The 26,137-nt window shown below is 22.6% G+C and overlaps 8 protein-coding genes across 8 annotated transcripts; 5 read left to right on the top strand and 3 right to left on the bottom strand. All coding sequences in view use genetic code 6, as the record gives it.

Annotated features, from left to right (window-relative positions):
- Window positions 1-254: 254 nt before the first annotated feature.
- Window positions 255-2,232, bottom strand: TTHERM_00449060 (N-acetylglucosaminyl-phosphatidylinositol biosynthetic protein; the record flags this gene model as incomplete). The annotated part of the gene is made up of 6 exons (XM_001013306.2): window positions 255-518; window positions 569-748; window positions 807-892; window positions 954-1,331; window positions 1,705-2,064; window positions 2,124-2,232. The coding sequence occupies 6 exons, from the start codon at window positions 2,230-2,232 to the stop codon at window positions 255-257; spliced, it is 1,377 nt and encodes a 458-aa protein (XP_001013306.2).
- Window positions 2,233-3,328: 1,096 nt separating this feature from the next.
- On the bottom strand, window positions 3,329-4,539 carry TTHERM_00449050 (Ras family protein; the record flags this gene model as incomplete). Its single annotated transcript, XM_001013305.3, has 5 exons — window positions 3,329-3,430; window positions 3,533-3,822; window positions 3,881-3,974; window positions 4,056-4,278; window positions 4,331-4,539. The coding sequence occupies 5 exons, from the start codon at window positions 4,537-4,539 to the stop codon at window positions 3,329-3,331; spliced, it is 918 nt and encodes a 305-aa protein (XP_001013305.2).
- A 1,143-nt stretch (window positions 4,540-5,682) lies between these two features.
- On the top strand, window positions 5,683-11,138 carry TTHERM_00449040 (zinc carboxypeptidase family protein; the record flags this gene model as incomplete). The annotated part of the gene is made up of 8 exons (XM_001013304.2): window positions 5,683-5,856; window positions 5,969-6,115; window positions 6,186-6,272; window positions 6,569-6,882; window positions 6,932-7,427; window positions 7,731-10,747; window positions 10,807-11,029; window positions 11,088-11,138. Exons 1-8 carry the CDS (start codon window positions 5,725-5,727, stop codon window positions 11,136-11,138), a joined length of 4,467 nt encoding a protein of 1,488 aa, XP_001013304.2. The 5' UTR covers window positions 5,683-5,724.
- A 947-nt stretch (window positions 11,139-12,085) lies between these two features.
- TTHERM_000449039 (hypothetical protein) lies at window positions 12,086-12,457 on the top strand (the record flags this gene model as incomplete). The annotated part of the gene is made up of 1 exon (XM_012796930.1): window positions 12,086-12,457. One exon carries the CDS (start codon window positions 12,086-12,088, stop codon window positions 12,455-12,457), a length of 372 nt encoding a protein of 123 aa, XP_012652384.1.
- A 509-nt stretch (window positions 12,458-12,966) lies between these two features.
- On the top strand, window positions 12,967-13,245 carry TTHERM_00449029 (cytoplasmic dynein light chain 2; the record flags this gene model as incomplete). Its single annotated transcript, XM_001471239.2, has 1 exon — window positions 12,967-13,245. One exon carries the CDS (start codon window positions 12,967-12,969, stop codon window positions 13,243-13,245), a length of 279 nt encoding a protein of 92 aa, XP_001471289.2.
- Window positions 13,246-14,276: 1,031 nt separating this feature from the next.
- TTHERM_00449020 (RPAP1-like, amine-terminal protein) lies at window positions 14,277-17,990 on the bottom strand (the record flags this gene model as incomplete). The annotated part of the gene is made up of 6 exons (XM_001013302.1): window positions 14,277-14,520; window positions 14,590-16,064; window positions 16,530-16,646; window positions 16,694-17,164; window positions 17,287-17,814; window positions 17,862-17,990. 6 exons carry the CDS (start codon window positions 17,988-17,990, stop codon window positions 14,277-14,279), a joined length of 2,964 nt encoding a protein of 987 aa, XP_001013302.1.
- Window positions 17,991-19,100: 1,110 nt separating this feature from the next.
- TTHERM_00449010 (prolyl oligopeptidase family protein) lies at window positions 19,101-22,212 on the top strand (the record flags this gene model as incomplete). Its single annotated transcript, XM_001013301.2, has 5 exons — window positions 19,101-19,556; window positions 19,612-19,993; window positions 20,641-21,651; window positions 21,723-21,836; window positions 21,890-22,212. The coding sequence occupies 5 exons, from the start codon at window positions 19,101-19,103 to the stop codon at window positions 22,210-22,212; spliced, it is 2,286 nt and encodes a 761-aa protein (XP_001013301.2).
- Window positions 22,213-22,507: 295 nt separating this feature from the next.
- On the top strand, window positions 22,508-25,539 carry TTHERM_00449000 (prolyl oligopeptidase family protein; the record flags this gene model as incomplete). Its single annotated transcript, XM_001013300.1, has 5 exons — window positions 22,508-22,981; window positions 23,037-23,397; window positions 23,877-24,890; window positions 24,996-25,109; window positions 25,208-25,539. 5 exons carry the CDS (start codon window positions 22,508-22,510, stop codon window positions 25,537-25,539), a joined length of 2,295 nt encoding a protein of 764 aa, XP_001013300.1.
- Window positions 25,540-26,137: the final 598 nt, after the last annotated feature.

Raw genomic sequence — 26,137 nt, 5'->3', positions numbered from 1 at the left:
CCAGCAAATATTCAGTTTTGAAGCTTAAAATTTGTATTTGATTATCTTATATAAATAAGTAGGTTTTCTTTTTTTTTAATATAAAAATGATTACATTTTTACAAAATAAAAAGTTTTTATGGAGAATAAAATAATAAAGGATTTAAAAATAAATAGATTAGATAAGAATATAATTTATATTTTATAGTAATTATTCATTCTGATTAAATTAATTTAAAAATTTGTTGATGATTTAAATATTTTCCTATTCATCTTCATTAATTTTTATTTTCCTGTATGTGAAAATTGTGGTCGCCATATTTTTCTCTATTTTCGCTATACTTTTTATGAGGAAAATCGATGGCTCTGTCTATTTGATCTTTAGGTGTCCACCACTGTAAAAACATAAAGAAAATTAAATCTATAACAATTATACAAAGCAATATTATTCCTGCAAACGGTCCACTGCTAGCATATCTTTGGAATCTCTCTCTAATTGTTGGACGTGGTTTTTTGAGCACTTTTTCATAGACTTTTTCCTTATCATTTAATTCAATAAACATAATTTTTTTTAAAAAAAAAAACTTACTGTTCTTTTAGCAACACTCATCCAATTATACATATCAGATATTTCGTTATGGAATGCTTGAGCAGGAACATTTTTAGAAATAGGAATAGCTATTTCAAGTTTTTCTACTAAAGATTCTGGTTTAGGGTCTGCTAATTGCACCATATGCTTTGGAAGTACTTCTACTACTCCACCTACATTCTATTTGAATTTAAATAGGTTAATTAAGTTTAAACTAAATAATATTGATTTGATTTACAGTTGAAACAACCATTAGACCGCTCGATGCAGCCTCTACAATAGCTATGCAAAATGCTTCTGTTAAAGAGCAATTTAAAAATATATCTAATTTTTAAAATTGAATAAAATTTAAAATTTATTAAAATGTTAAATTATTATTTTATACGTCCTTTTACTAATACGTTTCTCACTTCCTTATGAGGTATTGAACCTAAAAGTTCAACACGTCCTACCAATCCACATCTTTGTATCATTTCTTCTAGAGGTTTTCTTTTAGGGCCATCTCCACCAATAATAAAATGAACTTCAGGAAATTTTTTGCAAACTAAAGGAATGACATCTATCAGGAGATCAACACCCTTCCTAAAAGTAAGTCTCTAAATACAAACGATGTTTATAGTATTTAGAGGATATCTCTTTGAAGGATCAGGTTTAAATCTACTGCAATCAACAGCATTAGGAATTACAGATATATCATAGGGGTTGAAGCTAGCTCTTAAAGTTAAGTTTTCTTTTGATGTATGTGAAACTGAAATAGCATGATCTAATTCATAAAAACAACTATAAACATTTCAATTTTTTTATAAAAATTTAAATGATTAAAATCAAAATTCCATATTATATTTCCAATTACTTTTTAAAAATCACTTATTTTTTTCAATATTTATTCTTTCATAAACTAAACTCCTAAAATATTTTTCCACACACGTTAAGTAAATTGAATTTTTGAAAGTAGACTGAATTTATTTATTTATTTAATTAATTAATTTGAAGTAATTAATCATAGTTGATATTTTCATTTTTGAACTCTAATTCATAGGAGATTTCAATACATTATAGGTAAATTTTTAGCTAGATATTAGCTGTGTAAGTAAATAAGCAAACAATCAATAAATCAATAAAAAAGGATATTTTACCTATATCAGATAAAAAGAATTTCAACAATTTATTAACGTGGATACAAGCAGCATCGGAAAATCCAAATAAAGAATGATCTGTAAAGACAGTTTTATATCCCATGGTACGAGAATGGAGAATACTCTCTAAGCCTAGCACACTGGTAGTTTAATGTGAATGTATAATTTAAATATTCTCTCTAATTAAAATTTTTCTAAATAAAGGTAGAAAACCCCAAATTTAAGGGAATATTGCTTAATCTGTAAAAGGTGTCATTGGTGTATAATATACCTTCAATCCATTTGTGATATATCTCACTCCTTGTCTATTACCATAGGTATTTGTTACTATAATAACTTTATGACCTAGTCTAATTAATTCTAATTTTAGATAAATCCAAATTAATTCATCAATTGTAATTAAGTATTTAATAAATAACCTAAAGATAATTAAAATATGTGCATTTCTACACCACCCAATCTAGGGTAAAAGAAATCACAGCACATACAAATATTAAATTTTTCTTTCTTTGTTTAATTTTCTTCCATTTTCAAAAATCAATCAAAATATCTATTTAGTTCTCTTTAAATTTGTATATAATAATAACTAAAATCTTCAAAAATATGCAATTAATTAATTTATTTATTATTTAATTAATTAATCAATCAATTTATTCTAGCAAAATTAAATTTCAAACAATAATAAATTGTCAGAAGAATAACTAGGCCGATAAAATAAATGAATGAATAAGCAAATTAGTTAAATTTTAAAATATTAAGAGTAACTAAGTGATATTTATTCTCTTAAGTTAGAATGTGCTTTAACTCTCAATTTATTAGATAAAAACAATTTTAATCTGAGTCAAACAACAAAGTGTTTTTCCAAATGTTTATTTGAATATTTAAAATAAATTAATTCAAAATTAAAGTAAATTTTATCAAATTTTAAACAATTTAAATAATAAATATTTTATTTTTTTTTATTTATTTATGAAGTACGATAAATTATGTTAAATAATGTTAATAGAAAATAAATTTTCATGTTTTAAAATTACCAAAATTCATATCTATTTATTTATTTTGTTAAACATTTTAAAGAAAAACCAATATTTTCATTTATATTATACTAAATATACAAAGAATCAACACAAAAAACATTAAACCAATTTAGCATAAATAAATAACTGATTTAACAATACTTTTATTAATATATTTTTTAATATGTTAATTTAAATTTGATTTCATGAATATTAATTTATATTTGTACCTTAACCCTACTTAATTTGAAGCTAGTAATAATTTTATTAAAAAAATCCATTCTCATGTTTTAAAACTACCAAAATTTATAGCTATTTATTTATTTATTTATTTATTTTGTTAAAAGTTTTTTAAAAAAATCAATATTTTGATTTATACTATACTAAATATATGAAGAAGCAAGACCAAAAAATAATATAACCAATTTAGCATAAATTACTGATTCAACAATACTTTGATTAATATATTTTTTAATATGTTAATTTAAATTTGATTCTATGAATATTAATTTATTTTTATTTGTACCTTAACCCTATTTAATTTGAAGCTAGTAAATAGGTATTTAGGAGAATTTTACCTTATTTAATATCTTTAATTTATATTTTATTCAATAAATATTGCAATTAGTATCTAAACCCTGCAACCCTTGGGGTTAATAAATAGGTAATTATGAAAAATCACTATCTAAAGTAGATTTGTCTCCTGATGACTATTTTTTATTATTTTAAATTTTTATGATTTTTGAAAATTTCCAAAAGCTAAAAATGATATAAAATTAATGAAATTTTTAATTTATATGAATGATATTTACATCTCTGTTTTCATCGTCGTCATCATCGTCTTGTTGATTCTTTTTACCAAAACCCATTTTAAAAGAGCTTTGTTTGCCCTCATCTTCTTTATCACCTTCTTTAATTTCTTTTTGCCACTCCTCCTCAAGAGTTTAAATTTTAGGATCTTCTTATATTTGTTTGCAGATTTCTTAAAAAATAGTGGTGATATCTTCATTATATTTAGCAGAAACAAACTTGTATGTAATACCTAATTCCCTCAAAGTCTAATTTTACTTCAACTAACTAAGCTCTATATCTGAAAGCAATTCTATTATTATTTTACAATACTTCTTGATGATATTTGCCATATTTTAACTAATAATTACCTTTTTTATTTCCTACAATTATCTTTTTAGTCACAAAATCGCCATTTACACCTCTACTTTCAGCATTCGAAATAAATTTTATTACAGGTTCCAACTATCAATCAATTAAAATTAAAAGAAATTATTTAAAATTCCTGTCTCTTAAAATAAATATAAGTTCGAAAGAAGCTTTTACTAATTTTAAGGATTTGTTGCTGTCTGAGTTGATTGATTCACTTGCATCAAATACAAATATATATCCATAAATTTGCTTATTTGCATATATTCTATTTAACTTTTTATCTTCTTCCTTTTTATCTTTCATCATAGCATTATCTACTATTGAAGTAAATAATTTTTCAACAGGATTGTCTTCCTTACCATTGCTTGCTTCAATCTATGGGTGATTGGTGGCGAATCTAAATAAAAATACATTTTATTTAGTTAAATTCATTTATTTTATTATTTTACATATCTTCTATAATTAATAAAACGTGCATAGGGTTCTTATCAGTACCTAAATTGAGTAACTTTCTATATGGCCTAGTATCCTAAAATGTTTCTTCATGATTTGGATTAAAGCAGTTGTTAACAAACTAATTGACTATTTGAGTTTTTCCTACTTTAGAAACTCCTAGTAATGCTATCCTATATATGGGAATGTCCTTATTCTCTGACATTATAATTTTATTTTTAACTATAAAAACTATTGTTAAGCTCTACTACTTAGTAACAAAATTAATCTAAATGAATTTAATTTTTTTGAAATTGATTAAATAATATCAGTAATAAGTTCAAAATAGGATATATTCATATCTAAAAACGGACATTTAGATAAAAAATATTTTAAGAACAATCTTTTTTTGAAACAAAAAATATTTTATGGTTATTTCAACTGTTTTTATTAGTAAATTTTCTTGAATTATTTACAAATTTAAAATTTTTTTATTTGCTTTCTAAAATATATTTTTATTATTTTAAGAATTAAAAATAAAATTATTTATCTTATGATTTATGCAGGTATTTTTTAAATTATTTATATTTATTTAATAAATATTTTTAGATTTTTTGTAAATATTTTTTAGTAATTTAATTAATTATTTATAAAAATAAAGTTAATTATTTTATTAAATTAGCCAATTTAACAATCAAAATCCAATTCTAATTTGATAATTTTGTTGGTATATAAATACATAATAAAAAGGAGAAATATGTTAACAATCTAACAAATAATTAATTAATTAATTAAATATCTCTTAACAAAAGGAAATATATTTAAGTAATAAATTTACTAGTTTTTTTTTTGTTAAATATTTATTTATTTATCTATCAATTTATCAAAAAAAATTTATTTAATTATAAACATTTAAAATATGAAAAATTAGATTAGGAAATGAATTTTAAAAATAATAATTTAATTGTGTTAGTATACTTTTTTTAATGGAAAATTGAGATAAGATATAGAGTAGATAATATGAATAAAAATAATGTTAAAATTGATTATTTACTTGGTTTTATAGCTTGTTTTTTTGGATATAAAAGCTAATTATAAATCTTGGAACACAACTATTTCTCAAATGGGTTTAAATCATAAATCCAATTTATCTGATACTTAAATATTTTTTAGCCTGATTTTTGTTTATTTTAGTTGCAAAAAATTTTTCAGTCAGTTACCAACCATTTCATTTCATTTATTTATTTATATATTTATTTATTTGTTTATCTTTAAAATATTAAATGAGATTTGGTTAGTGAATACAAAGGAGATACTTATAAGCTTAATCACCAACAAAAATTAATATTTATTATATCGGCAAATAATAACTTTACTAAATTTTCTTTAATATAAAAATAATAGTAAGAATATGTAATGTAAGCAAAATATCCCATAGCATAATGAATATATATTTACTCTTTCCAACGAAAGGTAAGTAAAATTTTCTAGCAATTTTGATTCTGGAAACTGTGGTAACGTAGTGATGCTTTCTAACACAGAAGTAAACTTATTTTTTTTAAATTGATGCCTATTGTTTTAAATTTGCATCATGTCTCCTTAAATTAATTATTAAAAGCAGTAGAATATTTACTTAAATACAATTTTTATCCTAGTTTGAAATAGACACTTCTCCAGATTTTGACTTAACAAGCTAGACAGAAGGATGGTCAAAAAGTTGGTTTTATTTTAGTGTTACAGGACTGAATTGTAAAGCAAAATTTAATATCCTTCGTTTAAAAATGCTATATAATTTATGGTCGGTAAAAATAATATTAATTTTTGAGTAAAAGAGATTCTCACCTTTTGACTTATAAAATAAACGTTATATAGAATGCCAATATAAATTCATACAGACCAGTATTCAGAGTAGGAGAAGAAGGGGAGTTTAGCAGATTTAAAGGACCCATAAATTTAGTTGTAAAAAATATTTTCTTAGATGATTGATTAAGATGATTATTTTAACGATTATAAAAAGCAATGTATTAAAAACAAAAATATAAATTTTTTTCACAATAAAGTAGAAAATTCTTAACAAAAATGAAATTTAAAATGGAAAAAAATAAATAAATAATTTAAATATAGTTTTAAAAATGCTTAAAATATGGTTTTTGATTAGTATAAATAATAATAAAATACCTCATAACACATTATTTATTTATTTGATTATGAATATTTTGTTAAGGCTAATATATTTATATATATTACAATATTAGTATGATGAAAAAGATAATGTTTTAAAACTAACTTTTTAGTTTGACTTCTCAACAACTCAAGATCAAAACGTCTATTTTAGTTTTAGTTATCCCTATTCCTATTAAAGAAATATTGAGTTTATAGATTAATTAGCTAATTAATATTCAAATGATCCAGATATCTATTTCAATAGAGAAATTTTAACTTACACACCTTAGTTAAGGCTCATCAATCTCCTAACTATATCATCTCATGATGATAAGCTACCGTAAAAAGAATCTTATATCAGTGATGCCTTATTTCCAGAAAGAGATTTTGAGTAAAGGGCTGTTAGGTAATTTTAAATCTTTTTGGCATAATTTATTCTTTATTTTTATGTAAAGGTTCAAGCCTAACAAACCAATTGTTCTTATAAGTGCAAGAGTGCATCCTGGAGAAACTCCAGCCAGTTTTGCACTAGAGGGTTTTCTAAAGTTTTTGTTAAATAAAAATGACCTCAGAGCTGTTTTATTAAGAAAATATTTTACGTTTTGGGTAGTTCCAATGCTGAATCCTGATGGAGTTTATTGTGGTCACTATAGAATGGATATATACAATTAAAATTTAAATAGATTTTATCAAGTAGCAAATAACTCAAAATAACCTTCCATATATGCCATGAAAAAAATTATTTGCTAGCTCTCTTTAGAAGGAAGGCTTTTTTTCTATATGGATTTTCATTCTCACGCAGGAAAAAAAGGAACTTTTCTTTATGGAAATGCTATTGAAGAATTCTCTCAGCAAGTAGAAAATCAAGTCTTCGCAAAAATTATGGCAATTAACGATCCACATTTCGAATACAATTATTGCAACTTTTCAAAAGCCTAAATGAAATCCAAAGTAATTACTCAATATTTTTTTAATAATTTTATAAGATATATTTCACTAGGCTGGAAATGGCTAAATGACTGAAATGGTTCTTACAAAAATATTTTAAATAAAAAATAAAAAGGAAATCAAATTAAAATTATTAGATTTAATTAAACATAGAAAACTATGGTTGTCAAAAGAAATTTTTGATTAAGAAATAATAAAAAAATTAAATATATTATTTATTGAATTAGGAGAATAAAAATAGATATTTAATTTTCAAGAATTTTTTGAAAGAATTCATTTTAATAATTACAATTTATATTTAAATAGGATAGATAAGATGATTTAACAAAAGAGGGTTGTGGCAGAGTTTTTGTTTATTAAACTTCAAGGATAGTGCATAGTTATACTTTGGAATGTGGCTTCCATCATGCTACTTAATTGAATCCTATAGCTCCGTGTTCTAATGGGGAATTTAAAGTAAATATTGAGGGAAAGGAATACAAGCTAGATGAAAATGATAAAAATTTAACGTTATAAAATTTTTAAATTCAAAATGGTGAAGGAGGCGTTAATTACTTCACTCCTTAGATGTTTGAGGAATCAGGCAAAGCTGTATTAATTAGTTTGTTAGATGTTTATGAAAAAAATCCTTATTCAAGAATTGCAAATACTTCTTATAGCAATATAGAAAATATTAGAAAAGAAACTGCTGCAGAAGTTGCTAGATCAGATAGAATAAGGTAAGAAGATGCTCAGTCGTACAGCAAAGCTAAAAACATTATAAATCTAATTAATGAGAATTTTTTTTCGAAAATTGAACAAATGAGAATTTTTAATCTGAAAGAAAATATAGATTGGCCTTTAAATATTAAAGACAGTATGACTAAAAAGTACACAGGATTTAATCTTCCTGTTTAAAACACTTCTCCTTAAAATAAGTTCAAAAAAAATATTCAAAACAGAGGTCCTCTTATTAATGCATCAAAGGTTCAAAGACACAAGCAAAATAATAACTCAATTAGTGGATCAACAGGAATCAACAACTTAGGTGGGAACTGTTAACTTGCATAAAGTTTTGATGTCGATAATAATTTTATTCCTTGTAGGAGAAATTAATCTTAGCATGAAGAAACTTCTTAGAGCTCTAATTTGATCAAAACTTAAGTAGAGCCTCAATTTGAATAATTGTAGGGAATAAATTAGAATATTCTTTCTGTAGGATCTAAGAAAAATGTGTATGTAACACCTGCCAATAATTTGTCTAATATTTCATCTACTATTCTCAGTGGCAAAGAATATATGTAAAATAAATCACCTACTGAGCAGGGTTATCAGTAGCGATCACCTGTTGATACTAAAAAAGGTGGCTAAAATAATTACTAAAAAGGAAATGTGGTTATCGTAATGGGATAGTCGTCTAATTAAAAACAATCGGATTAGTAAAATGTAAATCAGCAGTAGTAATATTTAAATAGAGTATAATCAAAACGCTAAAGATGTCTTACAGATGTAGACAATCAAAATTATAATGGATAGATTCAGTAACTATCTTTATATCCTACAAAGATTCCTTCTTTTTCTCCAACAATTTATAATAACAATAATAATAGTCCTTAAGATCCAGAATAACGATAAAAGCTACTTTAGTTAATAAATTAAAAGTAAAGCAACACTTTATCAATATAGCAATAAATACCAATCTAATAACCAACCAAAAATTAGAATCTCTTAAGTCTAAATAATACTTTTTCAGTTTCTACTTAACAAAACTTTATTCCAGATTCAAAGATTTTAAATGATTACTAAAATTTTAACACAAATTACAATGAGCCTTCTATTCTTTATGAAAATTCATAGCAATCTACATTTAATGAAGATTCTAAAAAGATGCTGATAGATCAAAAAAATTAAACTTCATTTCAATAGTAAAACAGCAGCTAATAAAGGTCCCCAACTAAAAACTATTCCTAGATGCGATAGAGAGGAAGCTAGTCTTTATATCAAGATTCTCTAAATGTATTGAATGATTAGATAAACTAAGTAAAATAATAAGTAGCGAGCTCGTATTATTAAGAAAACAATCCTATTTTTGGAAACGAAAAAGCAACTAAAACGACTTCCACCACAGTTACTTAAGCTACAATAAGGGAGTTTATATAGCATGAAATATAATTAATTCATTAGCAATAAAATTAATAAATTGATATAAATAGAATTAATTCTAAAAGAAAAAATAATTGCAAATCTTAAAATGACAAGAATTAACCTCCTCATTCAGATGGAGTGTTGCAAATTAAATAACATGAAAAAACTGTCTCGTCAACATCATCTAATTCTTCTAATTCAAATGGTGATGTAAGTTCAAATATTCCAACAGAATATTTTGATAAGTATTTTCAATCATCATAAAATAATTACCAATTTCAAGAAGAAACAGACAATAAAAAGATTTTTAATTAAGTCGTAATCAGGGCAGGTAAATCTAAACAAGCTCTATTAGATAAAGAAGAGTATAACAAATACATGGAAAAATTGTAAAACTACTTCAATTCTATGAGTATCAAGCAAAAAATTATAGAATCGGAAGTTATTTAGAATTAAAATTTAAGGAGTCCAAATTAACTCTTGAACACCAGCGATTTTCCTGCATTTCAAAATCATAGGAATTCCGCAACGCCTTAAATGATTTCAGAAAAATAAATCAACTCTTAAAATGCTATTTCTTCATAAGTTGAAAGGAGTAAACAAAGAACTAAAAATCATTCATAGGAAAATGAAAGTAGAAACCTAATAAATAGATAACACAGATTCAATTCAATCAAACAAGTAAATTGTTTATAACAAACTTTGAATCTAGCTGGAAATTATCAACAATAAAACTCAGGATCACAGCTCTAACAGCAAGTAAAAAGCCTTTCAAATACTTAACCAAATGAAAAATTAACTAAGAAAGAGTAAACTTAAGAAGATTTCTAAGAATTGCCTGCAAACAAAAAAGAGAACTCAAACTAATAAAAAAATAATGAAATTGTTGTTAATATAGCCGATATGAGTGATTCACAAGTCGATGATTTCTCAAAAAGGATAAATTTTTTAGGAAGCAATTTCAAAAGTGCTTTATCTTCTTCTAAAAATAACACCAATGTTAAAGGTAACTCTCAGGTCGATAGATCATTTGATTCAAACTATAAATCAGGTTTAAATTTTTTAAATTACACAAATAATATAATAAATTAAATTACTCAGTCTGAAATCAAAATGCAAAGCGATCTATTTCGCACGAGAAACCAATCATCAGTTTCTCCACCAATTAAATATCGACAAGCTCAAACCAAATATTAAATGTAAATTTGAAAGAAATTATTTATAAAATTTTAATTAATTATTCTTATAAATTAATTAGAGCAAAATAAACTCTGAAGATACCTTGTCCAAGTATAAATGAAGTAGATTAATTGAACAATGCAAGTTTTGTAACTCCCTACAACAAAAATGCCATTAATAATAATATCAAGCTTCAAGCATAAGCAAAGACTTCTGGAAAAACAAAATAGCAAATAGCCATAGGATAGAGTAACCTTTCACCAGAGAAGTTTTCATTATCTGGCATAAATTAAATGAACAAGGTATGAATTTTTTTGTAAATAAATTAAAATTTAAATTAAACAATTAATATAAAAATAGATATTCAAGCTACCCAACTTAAAGAATAAATAAAAAAATGAAAAAATTTGAACTCTTTTCAATTAACTAAATAACCAATAAATCAAAAACCAACAAATAAATGAATAATAAATCTATTTACAAAATCAAAGTGTTACTAAAAAATATATAGTAACAATAAATTAAAATTAATTTTAATTAATTTCAAAATTATTATTTTAAAAATAAAAAACAATGTAAATTTTACATTATTAATTTAATATTGTATATTTATTTATATATATATAAATTGTATTTTAATAAAATAATGTTTCATTTTACTTTATTAATTTATTTATATTTTATAAACCTAGCTAATAATATTAACATTTTTCATAAGATTTATTTTGAAATATTTAGGCTATTATCTGAAAGAGAAATTATTTTATAAATTATTTAAAAAAATTATTCTATTTTGAAGCATGTTGAAAATTTATTAAATAATTTTGTTTTTTTATTTAAATAATGTTTAGTTTATTCTATTTCATATGAACTATGACTTACTGAATTCAATCACTTTAATAAATATTTAAAAAAAAAACCCTTTTTACTTTTGTATTTATTAATTTCTTTATAAAACACTAATTGAAATTAGATTTGAAGACAAAAGTTTTTTTCTCAAAAATTTTTTTAATTAATTGATTAATTTTTTCATTTATAATTTTACAAAAAATCCAAATATAAATTTTTAATAAAGAAAAGATTTCACATAATTATTAAATTAATCAAAAATTTCTTAAAGGAAAAAAATATTTAGGAAAAAAAAAACAATGCAATAATTGAAAGATAAAAAAACAAGTTTTTAAAACTCGGATAAGTCTCAGGCAAAAAAAGACTTCCTTTCACTAAGTTTTTAAAGAAAAATATCCTTTAATTGTTGCATTGAAACTCGCGGAAACAAAATAGCAGAAAAATTGCTAAATAACTTAAATAATTGCATAAAGTTTTTAAAAACATATGTTCACATATGATAAATTGATATGCAATATAAAGTTATTTAACTTCTGCAGCCTAACGGCAAATTCTCTTTTAGTTAAACATATATAAAAGATATTTTTTAAGTAACTAGGTTGAGAAATAAGTTTCGGATACTAAGAAAGAATACTGAATGCTCCTTCATCGCTTCATCATCGATTTTTAAAAAGATTTAAATAAATAAAAAGAAAGAAAGAAAAAAGATAAATAATTAAATTTAAAAGATAAAAGAAATAAAAATAAATTAATAAGAAGAGAAAAAATTAATTAAAAAAGAAAAAATAAGAAGATAGAGAGAAAAAATAAATAAAAATAAGATCAGATAGAAAAATAAAATAAAACAAAACAAAATAAAAATTAATACTTAAAAGCCATGAAATCAAATTTAAAATTGATTCAAATTTTATATAATTAGGCTAATTTTTTTGTTTGCTATTCAGTTTTAAAATTTAAAATAAAAATATTTTGATTAGGAAAAATCAATTTTATTTCAATATTTTTAAATAAAATGTTTAATATTTTTTTTTTGAATTTAAAGCCTTTTATTTTTATTATTAATTGTTTGTTTTTTGATGTTGAATTAAAAAATTAAATAAAATAAAATTTAGAAGTAATGGCAAAGATATTAAACATGGAATACTTCATAAATAAATATCAATAGCCATGGGAAATTTAAAAATTCAAAGATTTGAAAGAAAATTGTTATATATTTATTAAGTAATTAATTATTCAATAGCTAACTTGATTTTATAAATTGAATAGCTTTTCTAAAGATTGATTAATAAAAAGAAAATTAAAAAGTTAAGAATTATTAAAAATTAATAAATAATTAAATAAAAAGGATAGTTAAAGTAAATATATATATATAATTAGTAAAAACTTAGTAATGAGTCATTTGGATAAAGTTTAACCAGTTATTAAGAACTCTGATATGAGTGTTGAAATGTAGAAGGAAGTTGAAGAAGTAGCTAAAAAAGCTATCGATTACTGTAACACTGATAAAGAAATAGCCACATTTATTAAGGATGATTTTAGATCTCGTTATCATGGAACTTGGCATTGTATTGTTGGCAGAAACTTTGGAAGTTTCGTCACTTTTGAGCGTAGTTACTATATTTATCTTTATGTTGGATAGCTCGCTATTTTGCTTTTCAAAACCGGTTGAAATATGGCATTATTAAATTCTTAAAAGTACTAAAATTATATTTTAAAAGCTAAATAAATGTTAATTCTATCAATAGTAATTCCTTTAATATTATTTCATGCATATTTGTATTCTTTGATATCCTTGTTTGTTTTGCGTTGGGAATTATGATCTGGATAGAATTTACGATTGATATATTAAATAAAAATGATTTATTTTTGTTGTAATGTTGAGTTATATTAATGTCTTATTGATATTAGTTTTTTGTAATCTAAAAAACTAGAAAAAAATAAAACAAAAAGAAAAAAAAAACTGTTTCTCTTTATAAATATAAATTTTTGAATTAATATTTTATAAAGGATTCAATAGCTTTAATTATGTTTAATTAATTGAGTATCTGTTTATATAAAATTCCAATAATTAATAAAAAAATATTATCTTAATTTTAATTTATTTTCAAAAATTATTTTAATTTTACTTAATTAAAAAGCAAATATTTTAACAAATTAATTATTTAAAAAGTTAACATAAAATAAATTAGTTGATAAAAAGATTTATTTAAATTTTCCAAAAAGCACATTAAAAAAATGTTAAACTTAATCTTTCTTTTTTTTGATCTAAAATTCATTTTTGATTATATCTAAATTAGATTTTTTAATTTATAAAATCATACTATTTAAATAACAAATTAATTTGACTTGATTAAGGAGATAAAATCATTAAATAGAAAGATAAATTTAAAAATTTATATTTTGAATTAAAGAAAATTATATTAATTATTTAAAAAAATTATGACTTAGGATGAAAAAATCAATTTTTAAATTTAAAATAATCAAATTAATTTTTACTTTAAAAGATGTTTTTTCTTTTGAAGTAAAAAAATTAGATCAATTAAAATATTTTTTTTATTCTTAACCTCAAAAGAAGGTTAGAAAATTTAATATAAATATAAAGTTAATTAAAATTTTATCTTTTATTAAAAAACAATTCAAAATATTCTAAGAATTTAAATACTTTATTTTAGATAGTGCTTTATTTTAATTTTAAGGATTTCATTCTGAATTTTATATGTAAGAATGCAAGAATTTGTTAAAAAAGCTTTATCTAGAAACGGTGTCGATCTCATTCATTGTTAAAAACTTTTCTATTTCCTCACATTCGGTTTTTAATTTAATTTGTTTGTCTTCAGGGTTACTCAATCTTCTTATATAATTAGATTCTTTTCCATAAACTTTGTCTTTGCAGTTCTCACTAAAAAGGAAAGCATAGCTTAAGACAGTATCAATCATAATTTTCCTTTTTGAAAATAAAATAAAAATGTTATTTAGAAAAATAAGTAATTAAATAGCAATTATTTGAATCTACTTTTTCATTTTGAGATCAAATGGCTTTTATAGCAAGAAAAACACTATTCTTGTAAATACAGGATTGCCATAAGAATTGTAATTAAAATTAGTAATTATTTTTTGAGGTATATCTGAGTTTTTGTTATACAAAATATTTAGAATTTTTGGGTCAACGTATTAGCAAACGCTTGTGAATAGTTTATCAAGAGCATCAACATTTAAGTAAGAGAAAGTGTGATTTTCATCATCAAATATCTTGCATGCCCTTAAGTAAAAGAGCTCAGAATGATAATAAAATAGATTTTCTTATTTAGGTTCAAAAAATGAGCAGAAAATATCAATTTTATCGAGGAACATCTCTAAGTCTTTTTATCTTCCAGGTAGACGATTTTAGTTAGTTTTAGCCTTGATGTTCACAAAAAAGTTACAAAGAGCATCAAATGTCTTTAATGAAGCATTTTAGGTATTCTTAATGGATACTTACTTAACAATATTTAATACTGAAATAAAAGCTTCAGTTTATTTAATTTCTGATAAAAGTTGAATAAAGCTCAAAGATAACTGGATTTGTTACTCATTTAAATTTTGTTAATTTTCTTAACCACTTAAAGTAAAGAATTCAACAAACTCAATAATAATAACACGAAGAATATCAGAAAAGCATTCGTTAAAGCTGCTCCTAACTGACAGAGCTTTTCTTTGCTTTTTCAATATAACAAATTTCATCTAGAAACTGAGTTCAGTGTAAAGAGCAATAAATAATTTAATAATGGATTTCATAGAAAAAAAGTGATTAGCAATTCTATTGCTTTTCTTTTCTTTTAACTAATAATGGTACTTATACATAATTTGGACATCTAAAGGAATAATTTTATCTATAATATGCTTATAGCAGTGGGGAATTCCCTTGCCTTCAGAGTAAATAAGTCCTTCTATTAAATAAGAAATATCTTATTTAGTGTAAGTATTCTAGAAATCTTAATGTTATCTTTAATTATTATCAGCTTATTGTTATTTGTTTAATGTTTCACTCTATTCAAATAAGAAATGCTTTATTTCTACCTTCTCTTCTGGCAATGCATATCCTTATTCTCCTTATTCATTATGTAATTCAAGTATTAATAAAATTGTATTTTCTACAATTGAAGAGTTGAGACTGAATAAATTCTTTTCTAAAGATATTTTCTTTACAAAATTTAATTTTTCACCAAAAATCAATAAATCTCTAATTTTCTTTAAAACCCCTTCTTTCTATTAAATAGATGCTTTGGAATCTATCTTAATAAGCTTCCACTAACTAATTAACTTTTGCAAGCTTTAGTTATATTTTTCCAAAGTGATATTGCTAATTTGTTGTTTAGCTTCTCTAAGTAATTTAAATGTTTCCAAAGTCAAAGGTATGTTTTCATAAACATAATCCAATCTACTCACCTCAAATTTTAAAAACTCTAACTTCTCTTCTAATTTCTAACCTCCAATAGCTCTAATTTATTCCTTTATTCAAATAAAAATTAAAATCAAAATAAATACTTTGTCTCAAGAAATCATAAATAAAAATGAATCAAATATAAAATAAATTTTAAACTGAAATTAAAAAACTCTCATTAAATCTTAAAAAGTAAGTTTCAATAAATGCAGAAATAAGTTTCAAAAATTTTAAATCAAATCAAAATAATTTTATTAAAATTAAATTATTCACTGTAGTATCAATTTTAATTATTCAATTCAAATAAATAAATAATTTTAATTTTATATTAATAATTTGTCTTCAAAACTGAAATTAAAAAACTCTAATTAAATCTTAAAAAGTAAGTTTCAATAAATGAAAAAATAAATTTCAAAATTTTTAAGTTTAATAAAAATAATTTCTATTCAATTAAATTAATTATTCACATTATATTTTATCAATTTCAATAATTTAATTCAAATAAATAAATTTAATTTAAAAAAAATAATTACGACAAAGCCAAAATCAACAATTTTTTTAGTGAAATACTCATGATCTATACAAATTAGACTCTCAAGTATATCAATAAACATGATGAAAAATGTGTCTGACTTATCACCTAGTATAAGCTTTAAATATAGATTAATACTAAGAAGTTTTTTTAAAAAAGAAATACGTTATTAATAATGTAGCTTATCTAACGAAGAAGATTTTCATCAATGAAAATTTAAGTAATTGCTTTGAATTTTTTCTTTTAAGAATCGGAATGTTAAAGTTTGTATAAGAACTATTTGTAATAGTTAAGCTCATCTTGTAACATAAACTGCAGATAAATTCTTAAACAAGTGATAGTATTGAGATTCAGAGTCATGTTAGGAACGGTTAAACATCTGCACAATGTGAAGGCAAGAGATAACTCTGATTCTAAGTAATATATGACATCTAGTCTAAATACTTTGATTCCTTGTAGCTCAAATAAAAAATCTCCTTAATTTGAATTTTTTATTTGGTTTTACATTTAAGTAATTATTCTTTCAATAGCATCTATTGCCAATGAATTGAAATTTCTATTTCCATGATCAATAAGCTAGTTGAGTAAATCAAAATTAAGTGAATCTATTTAATCAAAATCGATGTTCTCCAAATCCTTTTTTAAAAATTATTTTTTTAATATTAATTAAAATTAGATGATTTTTGCTAGAATTAGTCAAACAAATTGATTGCTACTTATTTTTTTTTAAGGTTTTATTAGAATTAAAATAAAATTACCTTCATTCTATTTTCAAGAGTTTAATTTAGCTAGAAATTACCATTTTTATCAAAGCAAGCTTGTTTGACTGCATCTTATGGTGTTCTACATTCAATGCCATACACTTTCTTGATTTCTTCTTAATTGTTTTTTATAAAATGATCAACTTCTAATCCGTAAGCATCCTGCTTGTATTCGTTAATTGCTGAAGGATGTTCATTAATCTTGAAGAGATCTCTCTTTTTGAATCTAGAAATAACTCCTGGATCCAAAATAGAATACAATTACTTTTATAAAGCCTCAATTTCATCTGATTTCATATTTTTTAAGATTGCTTCATTTTCGCTATTTATCTATTCATACTCTTATGGATTTACAAATAGAGTGCTATTCTTAATAGACTCAAGTTCTTTTTTCTTTTGTTCTTCCTCTTATTCTATTTTAATCAAATTTTTCTAAATTTCTTCTTAAGATAGTTTAATTGACTCTGGAAAAGCTGCTACCTAAGTGACTTAATCATTTTGGTTGTTTAAGCTACTGCTATTATTCTACTTAATAAACAAATATAGCAACAAAAATAAGAAATAAAAATTACATTTTCAGTAACAAAAGCTTATTATACACTTGGTTAACTTTCTTTTAACTATTCTTTTTAAGCCTGCATTTTTTACTTAAAAAGAGAAACTTTTTTCCCTTTTTGCTCTGTTTGTTTTTACTCTGCCATTGCTAAACTAATTGAACTAAAGATATTTGATTATTTATCTATTTGTAATTATGAAGATATAAATATTTTAATTTGATATAAATCAAATATTGATTAAACTAGATACACACATTATATAATAAATACAATTAAGTTAATTTCAAGAAGCATTAACTAAATTAATAAATTAATAATTAATTAGCTAGACTAACTTTGTGTTTTTCAACTTAATTTATAATCTATTAAAAGTTAAATTATTTTTAGATTTAAAATCCAACAAAAAAGTGTAATTATAAATATATTTTTTTATTTCTCTTTCTAAGTATAGTAAAAAATTAATTTCAATTTTTAATTTTAAATAAAATAAATTTAATTAAAGCATAAATTTTTAGTTTGAAATAATTAGTTAGTATTTGTTTTAATGAATATTAAACCAAATAGTTTCAGTTTAATTAACACATCAAAATTAAATTAAAATTTTAATCAATGAATTATCATTTTATCAAATTTCTTCTTTTTAAATAACATTTTATTAATTGGCATGTAACTAACTCTAACTAACATCTTTTTTATCATGTAAAACAAAACTATAATAAAAGAATATTTAATAGAAATTATATTTAAATTCATTTGAAACACTAAAAAATAACTGAAAAAATATTTTAATCAATAATATTCTTTATATTCATTTTAGGTTTTAAATTCTCAAAAATATTTTAAAATCAACTTTGTTCACATAAATAAATTTGAGAATTTGTTTTTTGTTTGTTTGTTTGTTTATTAACTTTTTAATAAAACTTTCAAGAGACTAAACTTTATTTGATTGATATTTACTTCTCATAAATATTTTATGATTAAAAATATCCTCTCCATAAATTATATTTATTAGTTTAAGGAGGAAAATTTACTATTATAAATAATTTATTTGTTTTTGTTCTTTTATTCTTCTAAAATCTTTCCACATCAAAAATATTTGTTAACATAAAAAATTGAATTTATCTTAAGATATTTTATTAATTAATTTGTTGTAATTAAAATAAAAAAACTTAGTAGAGAGATAATTAATTTACAATATTTCATATCAGGAAATAATCAAAAAGTAAGTTCATATTTTTCAATTGCATTACTTGGATGGATTCAAAAAGACTAAAATTGCTCACCAAATTTTTAGAGAGAGTATTCTAAAGCTCTCATTCTATTAATTCTGTTGAAATGATATCTGATAAAACAGTTAAAGTTAATTGGGCATAACACAATATTAGAGATTCTGTAACATATAATTACTCTAATCTTTACGATTTTGATCAGAACAAGAGAGAGATAGGTAAAAAATTGAATGATTTTCCTATTTAGGTCCAAAAAAATATATCTGTGTACTCACCTGAACGCTCATTAAAGGCTGTGATATAATCAGTCTAAGATAAGACAAAGACAAAAAATTTTTCAGTGATTGAAATCTACAAAGGAGAAGACATTGTATCTCAAGTTAATCTTTAAGAAATGCATGAAAAAATATTAGATGATCCCATCGTTGGAAATGCGATAGTTTGGAATAAAAAAGAAACAAAATTTTTATATATTGCTCAAGTATGCATGAATTTTATTCAACTTTATTTTACTGTTTAAATTATTGAACATTTAGGTAAAGGCTAAGCCAACAAAAAACTATTTTGAAGTAGAAGAAGATAAAGATTTAGATGATGTGAATAGAACATATAATCTAGATTCTGATTTTGGTGAGGGTATGAATGGAATTACAAAAGCTCATTTATTTGAATACAATATTGAAAGTTAAACTCTTTCATAAATAGAAATTCCTGAAAATATTTTCCCAAGCAATCCCTAATATTTAGATGAGAGTGGCGAGAGTATTATTTTATAAGGGTACAAATTACACCCAGAATTTAGGTATGGAATATTACACTGTTTTAATAGGTAATCTGATATTTTCCTCTTATAGAATCTAAACCGTAACTAGCTCTATCCTAAACCTGCTAAAAATTCATCAGATGCTAAAAATGATAGTAATTATTTTTTTTTTTCATAACATTAAATAATTAGTAAGTAATAATAAAAACTGTAAATTAAAGAATAAAATTTATTAAAATTGAATCATTCATACATAGTACATACATAAATAAATAAACTAAAAAAAAATATCATTACATTCATCAAGAAAATGGATATGTTTCATTATTAAATTGAATCATCAATCAAATCAACCAACTAATTACTTATAAAATGAATATAAAACAAATATTACTTCATTATTTTTTGTTATAAACTAATATTAATTGATCAAATTAAAATAATATCATTTGATAAATCAAAAATTAAATAAAAACAAGATAAAATTATTATTAACTTAAACAATAAAAACCATTATTTATTTTAATTTTATTCATTTAAAATATAATTTGACTACTCGATAAATAATTAATTTCTTTAGTTTAATATTTTTATTTTACTTATAAAATAAATCTAAAATATTAATCATCAATAAATATATTAATCAAATAATCAAAATAAATAGCTAAAAGATGAATATACATTTCACACTCATTTTGATGAAATATAATTATTTATTTATTTTGATTAATAAAATTATTTCTGAATTTTGAGATAATTTTTATTTATATTTTTTATTTATCTTTATGTTTATTAAAAATAGCTGCAAGTGATGAAAAAAAATAACTTAACTTTAAGGTTATCAGCTAAGACGAAGTTTCTTTTAAACCTATGGTTAGTCCTGATGGCTAAAAAATTGCCTATTTCGGAGCTCCTTTAAGTCCTCCTCATTTGAATTATATGGGAATGAAGATTATTAATACTTAGGATTGGAGTATCGAAGAAATTATTCCTATCAGAAAGGAAAATCTTACTGAGTCAGGTGAATTTATGGGTATTTGTGGGTTTTATGATGATTTGAAGAACTTTTTTTGGCTCAAGGATAGCATCCATTTTGTTTTAACGACAATTGTTGGCCACTCTCTAGGTACCTTTTTGGTAAATTCAAAGACTAAATAAATTAGAAGATTCGCTGTTAACAAAACGGAGTCGGATGAATTTTAGGTGATTGATTATAACAATAAATTTAACACTTTGTTTGCTACTCATACAAACATGGCAGGACCTCCTTAGCTAGCTTTTCTTAAAAACTTAGATCTTTCAAAAGGCTTAGATGAAATTGTTTAGAGTGCTGATTGGTAATATATTACACTTAGTCAAGGAAGTTCTTCAATATTCCCTTCACTTTAAGAATTTGCTTTAAAATATTTTGAAGAGTAAGTTATCAGATCAGGTGAGTCAACTGCTTGTCTTTGGAGAATTAAATAGTTTGATAAAGAGTTTATCCCAAAAGAGCTTAAAGAGTTATATGAAAATAACGACAAACTAAATCCTTTGAATAACTCTGATTAAGATAGACCTCTTATTGTTTTCATTCACGGAGGTCCTCACTCAAGTTCAACCGGATTGTTTGCAATCAGTCATTTATACTTCCTTCTTTAAGGATACACCATTTTGCTCCCTAACTACACTGGCTCTGCTGGTTACGGTTAAAACTATATCAATAAACTACTTAAAAACATAGGAGAAATTGATGCTAAGGAAATCCTTAACATGATAGATTAAGTTATTGAGAAAAAACTTTGTGATCCAAAAAAAGCAATTACTATGGGAGGTAAAATCGAAATGAATTTAATTTATCTATTCTAATTATTTTTATTTAATTTTTTCTATTTTTTTTAATAGGAAGCTACGGAGGATATATGACAGGTATTTTGTCTACAAGATATCACGAAAGATTTATTTGCGCTGTTATGAGAAATCCTGTAGTTAACATTCCTTATCTACTTAACGCAACAGGTATGAGAATTTTTATTTTAGTCCTGATTTAAAAAATACTTTAATTAATTTAGATATCCCTGATTGGTGTTTAGCTGAATGTTTTGGGAAAAAAATGACCTGGAATTTAACAGGTGAAGATTATAAAACAATGTTTGAATTTTCTCCAATGAGTCAACCAAATAAATTACCCATTTTAAACCTTTTAGGAGCTAAAGACAGAAGAGTGCCCTACTAATAAAGCATAGCATATCATGCCTAGTCAATTTATAATGGAACTGAAATAGAAACATACATCTACCCAGAATCTGATCATGCTCTAAGAGAGAGTCTACCAACAATTGTAGATTCGCTGATTAAACAAATATCATTTTTAGAAAAGCACTTACTGAAATGATTTTACTTATTAATGCTATATAAAAAATGTTAATTAACATAATTCTATGATGGATTTAATTAAATTATATAATAAATATTAATGACATATAACTCAATGATGGATTTAATTAAATAATAATCATTAATGTATTTGTTGTTAGAAAAAATTTGTATTTTTGATATCTTATCCTTAGATTAATTAATTATTTATTTATTTGTTAATCTCCAAATTAGTTAGGAGAACTTACATATAAATATTTATTTATGTAAAATTAAATAAAAACAAAGTAGATATTAATTAATTAAATAAATTAATGAGTTCTATATCGTAGAATTAAATTGACTCTGAAAGAGTCAAATTGATATTAAGTTTTTTGGAAAAGGTTCATTTGAATTCTCATTAGATAGATTAGGTGGAGGTCATTTCTGACAATACATTAAGGTTAGATTGGTATTAGTATAACCAAAGATACCATACAAGAAATGCATTTTCTAATTATTATCAATTTAATCATGAAAAAAGTTAAATAGGAAATAAAATCAATGATTTTCCAATATTAAGAAAAACAAATATTTCATCAAAGTCTCCACAAAACACGTATAAAGTAGTCATTTAAGATGTAGAAGACAAAGCAAAGACAAAATAGATTTTAGAAGTTTACTAAAACGAAGACATCGTTTCATAGTTAAATCTATCTAGCTTTCACAAAGATATTTTGAATGATGCCAGTATAAGCTCCACAATTTCATGGAACAGATTGGAGACTAAGTTCCTTTATATGGCTCAGGTTTTTATTTCCATTTTAATTTTTATTCTAAAATTCAGAATTAATATCTTGATAGGTAAACGAAAGTACAACTAAATCTTTCTTTGAAGTAGAAAATGAAAAAGATTTGGCAGATGCTTTTGAAAACTTCAAATTTGTTCAAGATTTTGGTGAAAACATGGATAACTTCAATAAAGTGCATTTATTTGAGTATGATGTTGAAAAAAAAACTTTAAATGAGATAAAAATTCCAGATAATATATTCCCTTGCTACCCTTAATATTTAGATGATAAAGGAGAGTAGATAGTATTATAAGGTTATAAAATTCATCCTGAATTTAAATATGCTATTTAAGTTATAAACAGATACATAGATATCTACTATATCAGTAAAATATAAAGAATTCAGCTCTATCCTAAGCTTAATAATGATTAAAGTAATAAAATTAAAAATTTAATCTAAAGTTGTTGGTTTTTTAATTAAATTTTTAAATTAATTTAAATAATTCTCAAAATTAAGATTAAATTAAAATCTATCTTTAAAGAAACAAAATTTATTTTTCAAAACAAAAACTGATTCATTTTAGTAAAACTTTTAAATTAGTTTTTGAATGATTGAATTAAATATTTAAGTAAAATAAAATATCGATTGAGAAATTTTAATTTATCAGCAAAACAAAAAAATTAAATTTATCAAAAAGATAGATAATCTAATTTATCATTTTTTATGAAGATTACAATAAGCTTTGGTTTTGAAAATTATCTTGATATTTTCTTCAAAAGTTTTTTAAAATTTTTAAATAAACTTAAGTAATTTTTTGAGCATTTATGATATTTAAAAAAAAATTGCTTAATCTTTATTTCACTTTTAAATTAAAATAAACTGATAAATAATCAAATTTATATATTATAAAAGCTAAATAAAACGAATAGAATGACTAATTTGACTGTAAAGTGATCAGTGTTGATGAAATATCTTTAAAGCCTAACGTTAGTTATGATGGAAAAAAAATTGCTTATTTTGGTTCACCTTTTAATCCAACTCATTTTAATTACTTTTCGTTAAAAATTATTAACACAGAAGATTGGTAAATTGAAGAAATTTTGTTAATAAAGAATGAAAATTTAGCTGATAAAGGAGAATTCATGGGAGTTTGCAATTATTCTAAAGACTTAAAAAATTCATTTTGGATTAATGATAACATTCATTATGTATTTTCATCTTTAATTGGACATTCTACAAGTTCATATATTGTCAACACAAAAACTAAAAAAATAGCTAAATTTAAAGAAAATAAGATTCTATCTGAAGAATTTATCGTATCTCACTACAATCCTAGATATAATACACTTTTTGCTTCCTATGTAAGTATTTATGAACCAAAATGCATAGCTTATCTAAAAAATTTCAATTTAATTGGTGATGTTGAAGAAATCGTTCATAAATCTGAATGGTAATATATTTCTTTAACAAGTAATACTTCTTCTATTTTCTCAAAATTGAGAAATTTTGCTTTGAATTTTATTGAAGAATAAGTTATCTAGTCTGGAGATGCTTAGGGTTGTTTACTTAGAGTAAAAAAATTTAACAGAGACTAAATCCCTTCAGAATTAGCACAACTTTTCAACAATAATGATAAATTAAATCCACTAAACTATAAAGATGAAGATAGACCTCTCATTGTAGATCTTCATGGAGGACCTCATGCAACTTATGGAGGAGAGTTTGCTCTTATTAATTTATACTATTTGCTTTAGGGATATGTTTTACTTCTTCCTAATTTTACAGGCTCTGCAGGCTTTGGTTAGGATTTTATAAATAAATTACTTAAAAACATAGGAAAAGTTGATTCAAATGAAGTAGTAGGCATGATAGATAAAGTTATCGATATGAAAATCTGCAACAAAAATAAAGTAGTGATTAGTGGAGGTACTTACTATATAAAATATAATTATTTTTTTATATTAATAATTAATATACAAATTTCATTCATTATCTTAAATAAACGAATTAATTTATTTATATTAAATAAAGGCAGTTATGGTGGATATTTAGCTGCTATGATTGCTTCTTAGCATTCAGAAAAGTTTAATTGCTGTGTAATATGCAATGCTGTTTTAAATTTCCCATTCTCATTGAATTCATCAGGTAATAATAAATAAATAAATAAATAAATAAATAAATAAATAAATAAATAAAATAAAATTTAATTTTGTTTAAAATTTATTTTTTCAATTTTAATTTAGATATTCCAGAGTGGTCCTTAGCAGAATGCCTTGGAACGGAAATGAATTGGAACTTAACAGGAGATGACTATAAATTAATGTTTGAGTAATCTCCTATGAGCCTTATAAATAAAGTGACTACTCTAAATTTAGTAGGAGTTAAAGATAAGAGAGTTCCTTACTAATAAAGTATTGCTTTTCATGCTCAAAATGTATTTAATAAAAATAAAATTGAGACATATCTATTCAGCGAAGAGGGTCATTCTTTGGTAGATCATACCCACCCTCACTTTGAAGCTTTAATTAAACAAATTACTTTTATAGAAAGCAATTTATTACAAAAATCTATTTGATCTTAACTTAATATTAATTATTTTAACAAATCGATATATTTTAATAATTTTTAATCCTGTAATAAAAATTTTCTTTTATAATTAGTATATTATGACATTTTTATCTTCAAATATGATTTTTTAAAATCTTAAAAAAGAATTATTGATATCTTTTTAGCATATTAAAAAATTTTAAACTTGCTATTTAATTTTTTTTGAAATAATAGAAATAGAACAAAATAAATATTTTTTATGTTTGTTATTTAAAGTAAAAATATATAAATTAATAATGTACAATTTCTTAATAATGATCAATAGCAGAATTATAAAAAAATAAAAAATCGGTATCTGTAATTTAAAGTAAAATTTTGATTTTAATAATTTAAAAAAATCTTTCTCATAACATTTTCTATGTTTTAATTAACTACTTGAAGAAATTTATTTATTGAATTATTTTCTAGCCCTTATTTTTACTTTAATTAATTGAAATTAAAATTTATTAAAAGTTACTCTATAAATTATATTAACATTTAAAATATTAATATATTTTAATTTCTTACAATATTAATAAGGTCATTTATTTATCATTAATTTTAGTAATTTTATAATAGATTAATTT

Source organism: Tetrahymena thermophila, assembly GCF_000189635.1.
Source record: "Tetrahymena thermophila SB210 genomic scaffold scf_8254686, whole genome shotgun sequence".
In the NCBI taxonomy this organism is placed as follows: Eukaryota; Ciliophora; class Oligohymenophorea; order Hymenostomatida; family Tetrahymenidae; genus Tetrahymena; species Tetrahymena thermophila.
The sequence above is the reverse complement of the archived record's forward strand: the minus strand, read 5'-3'. Positions and strand labels throughout refer to the sequence as shown.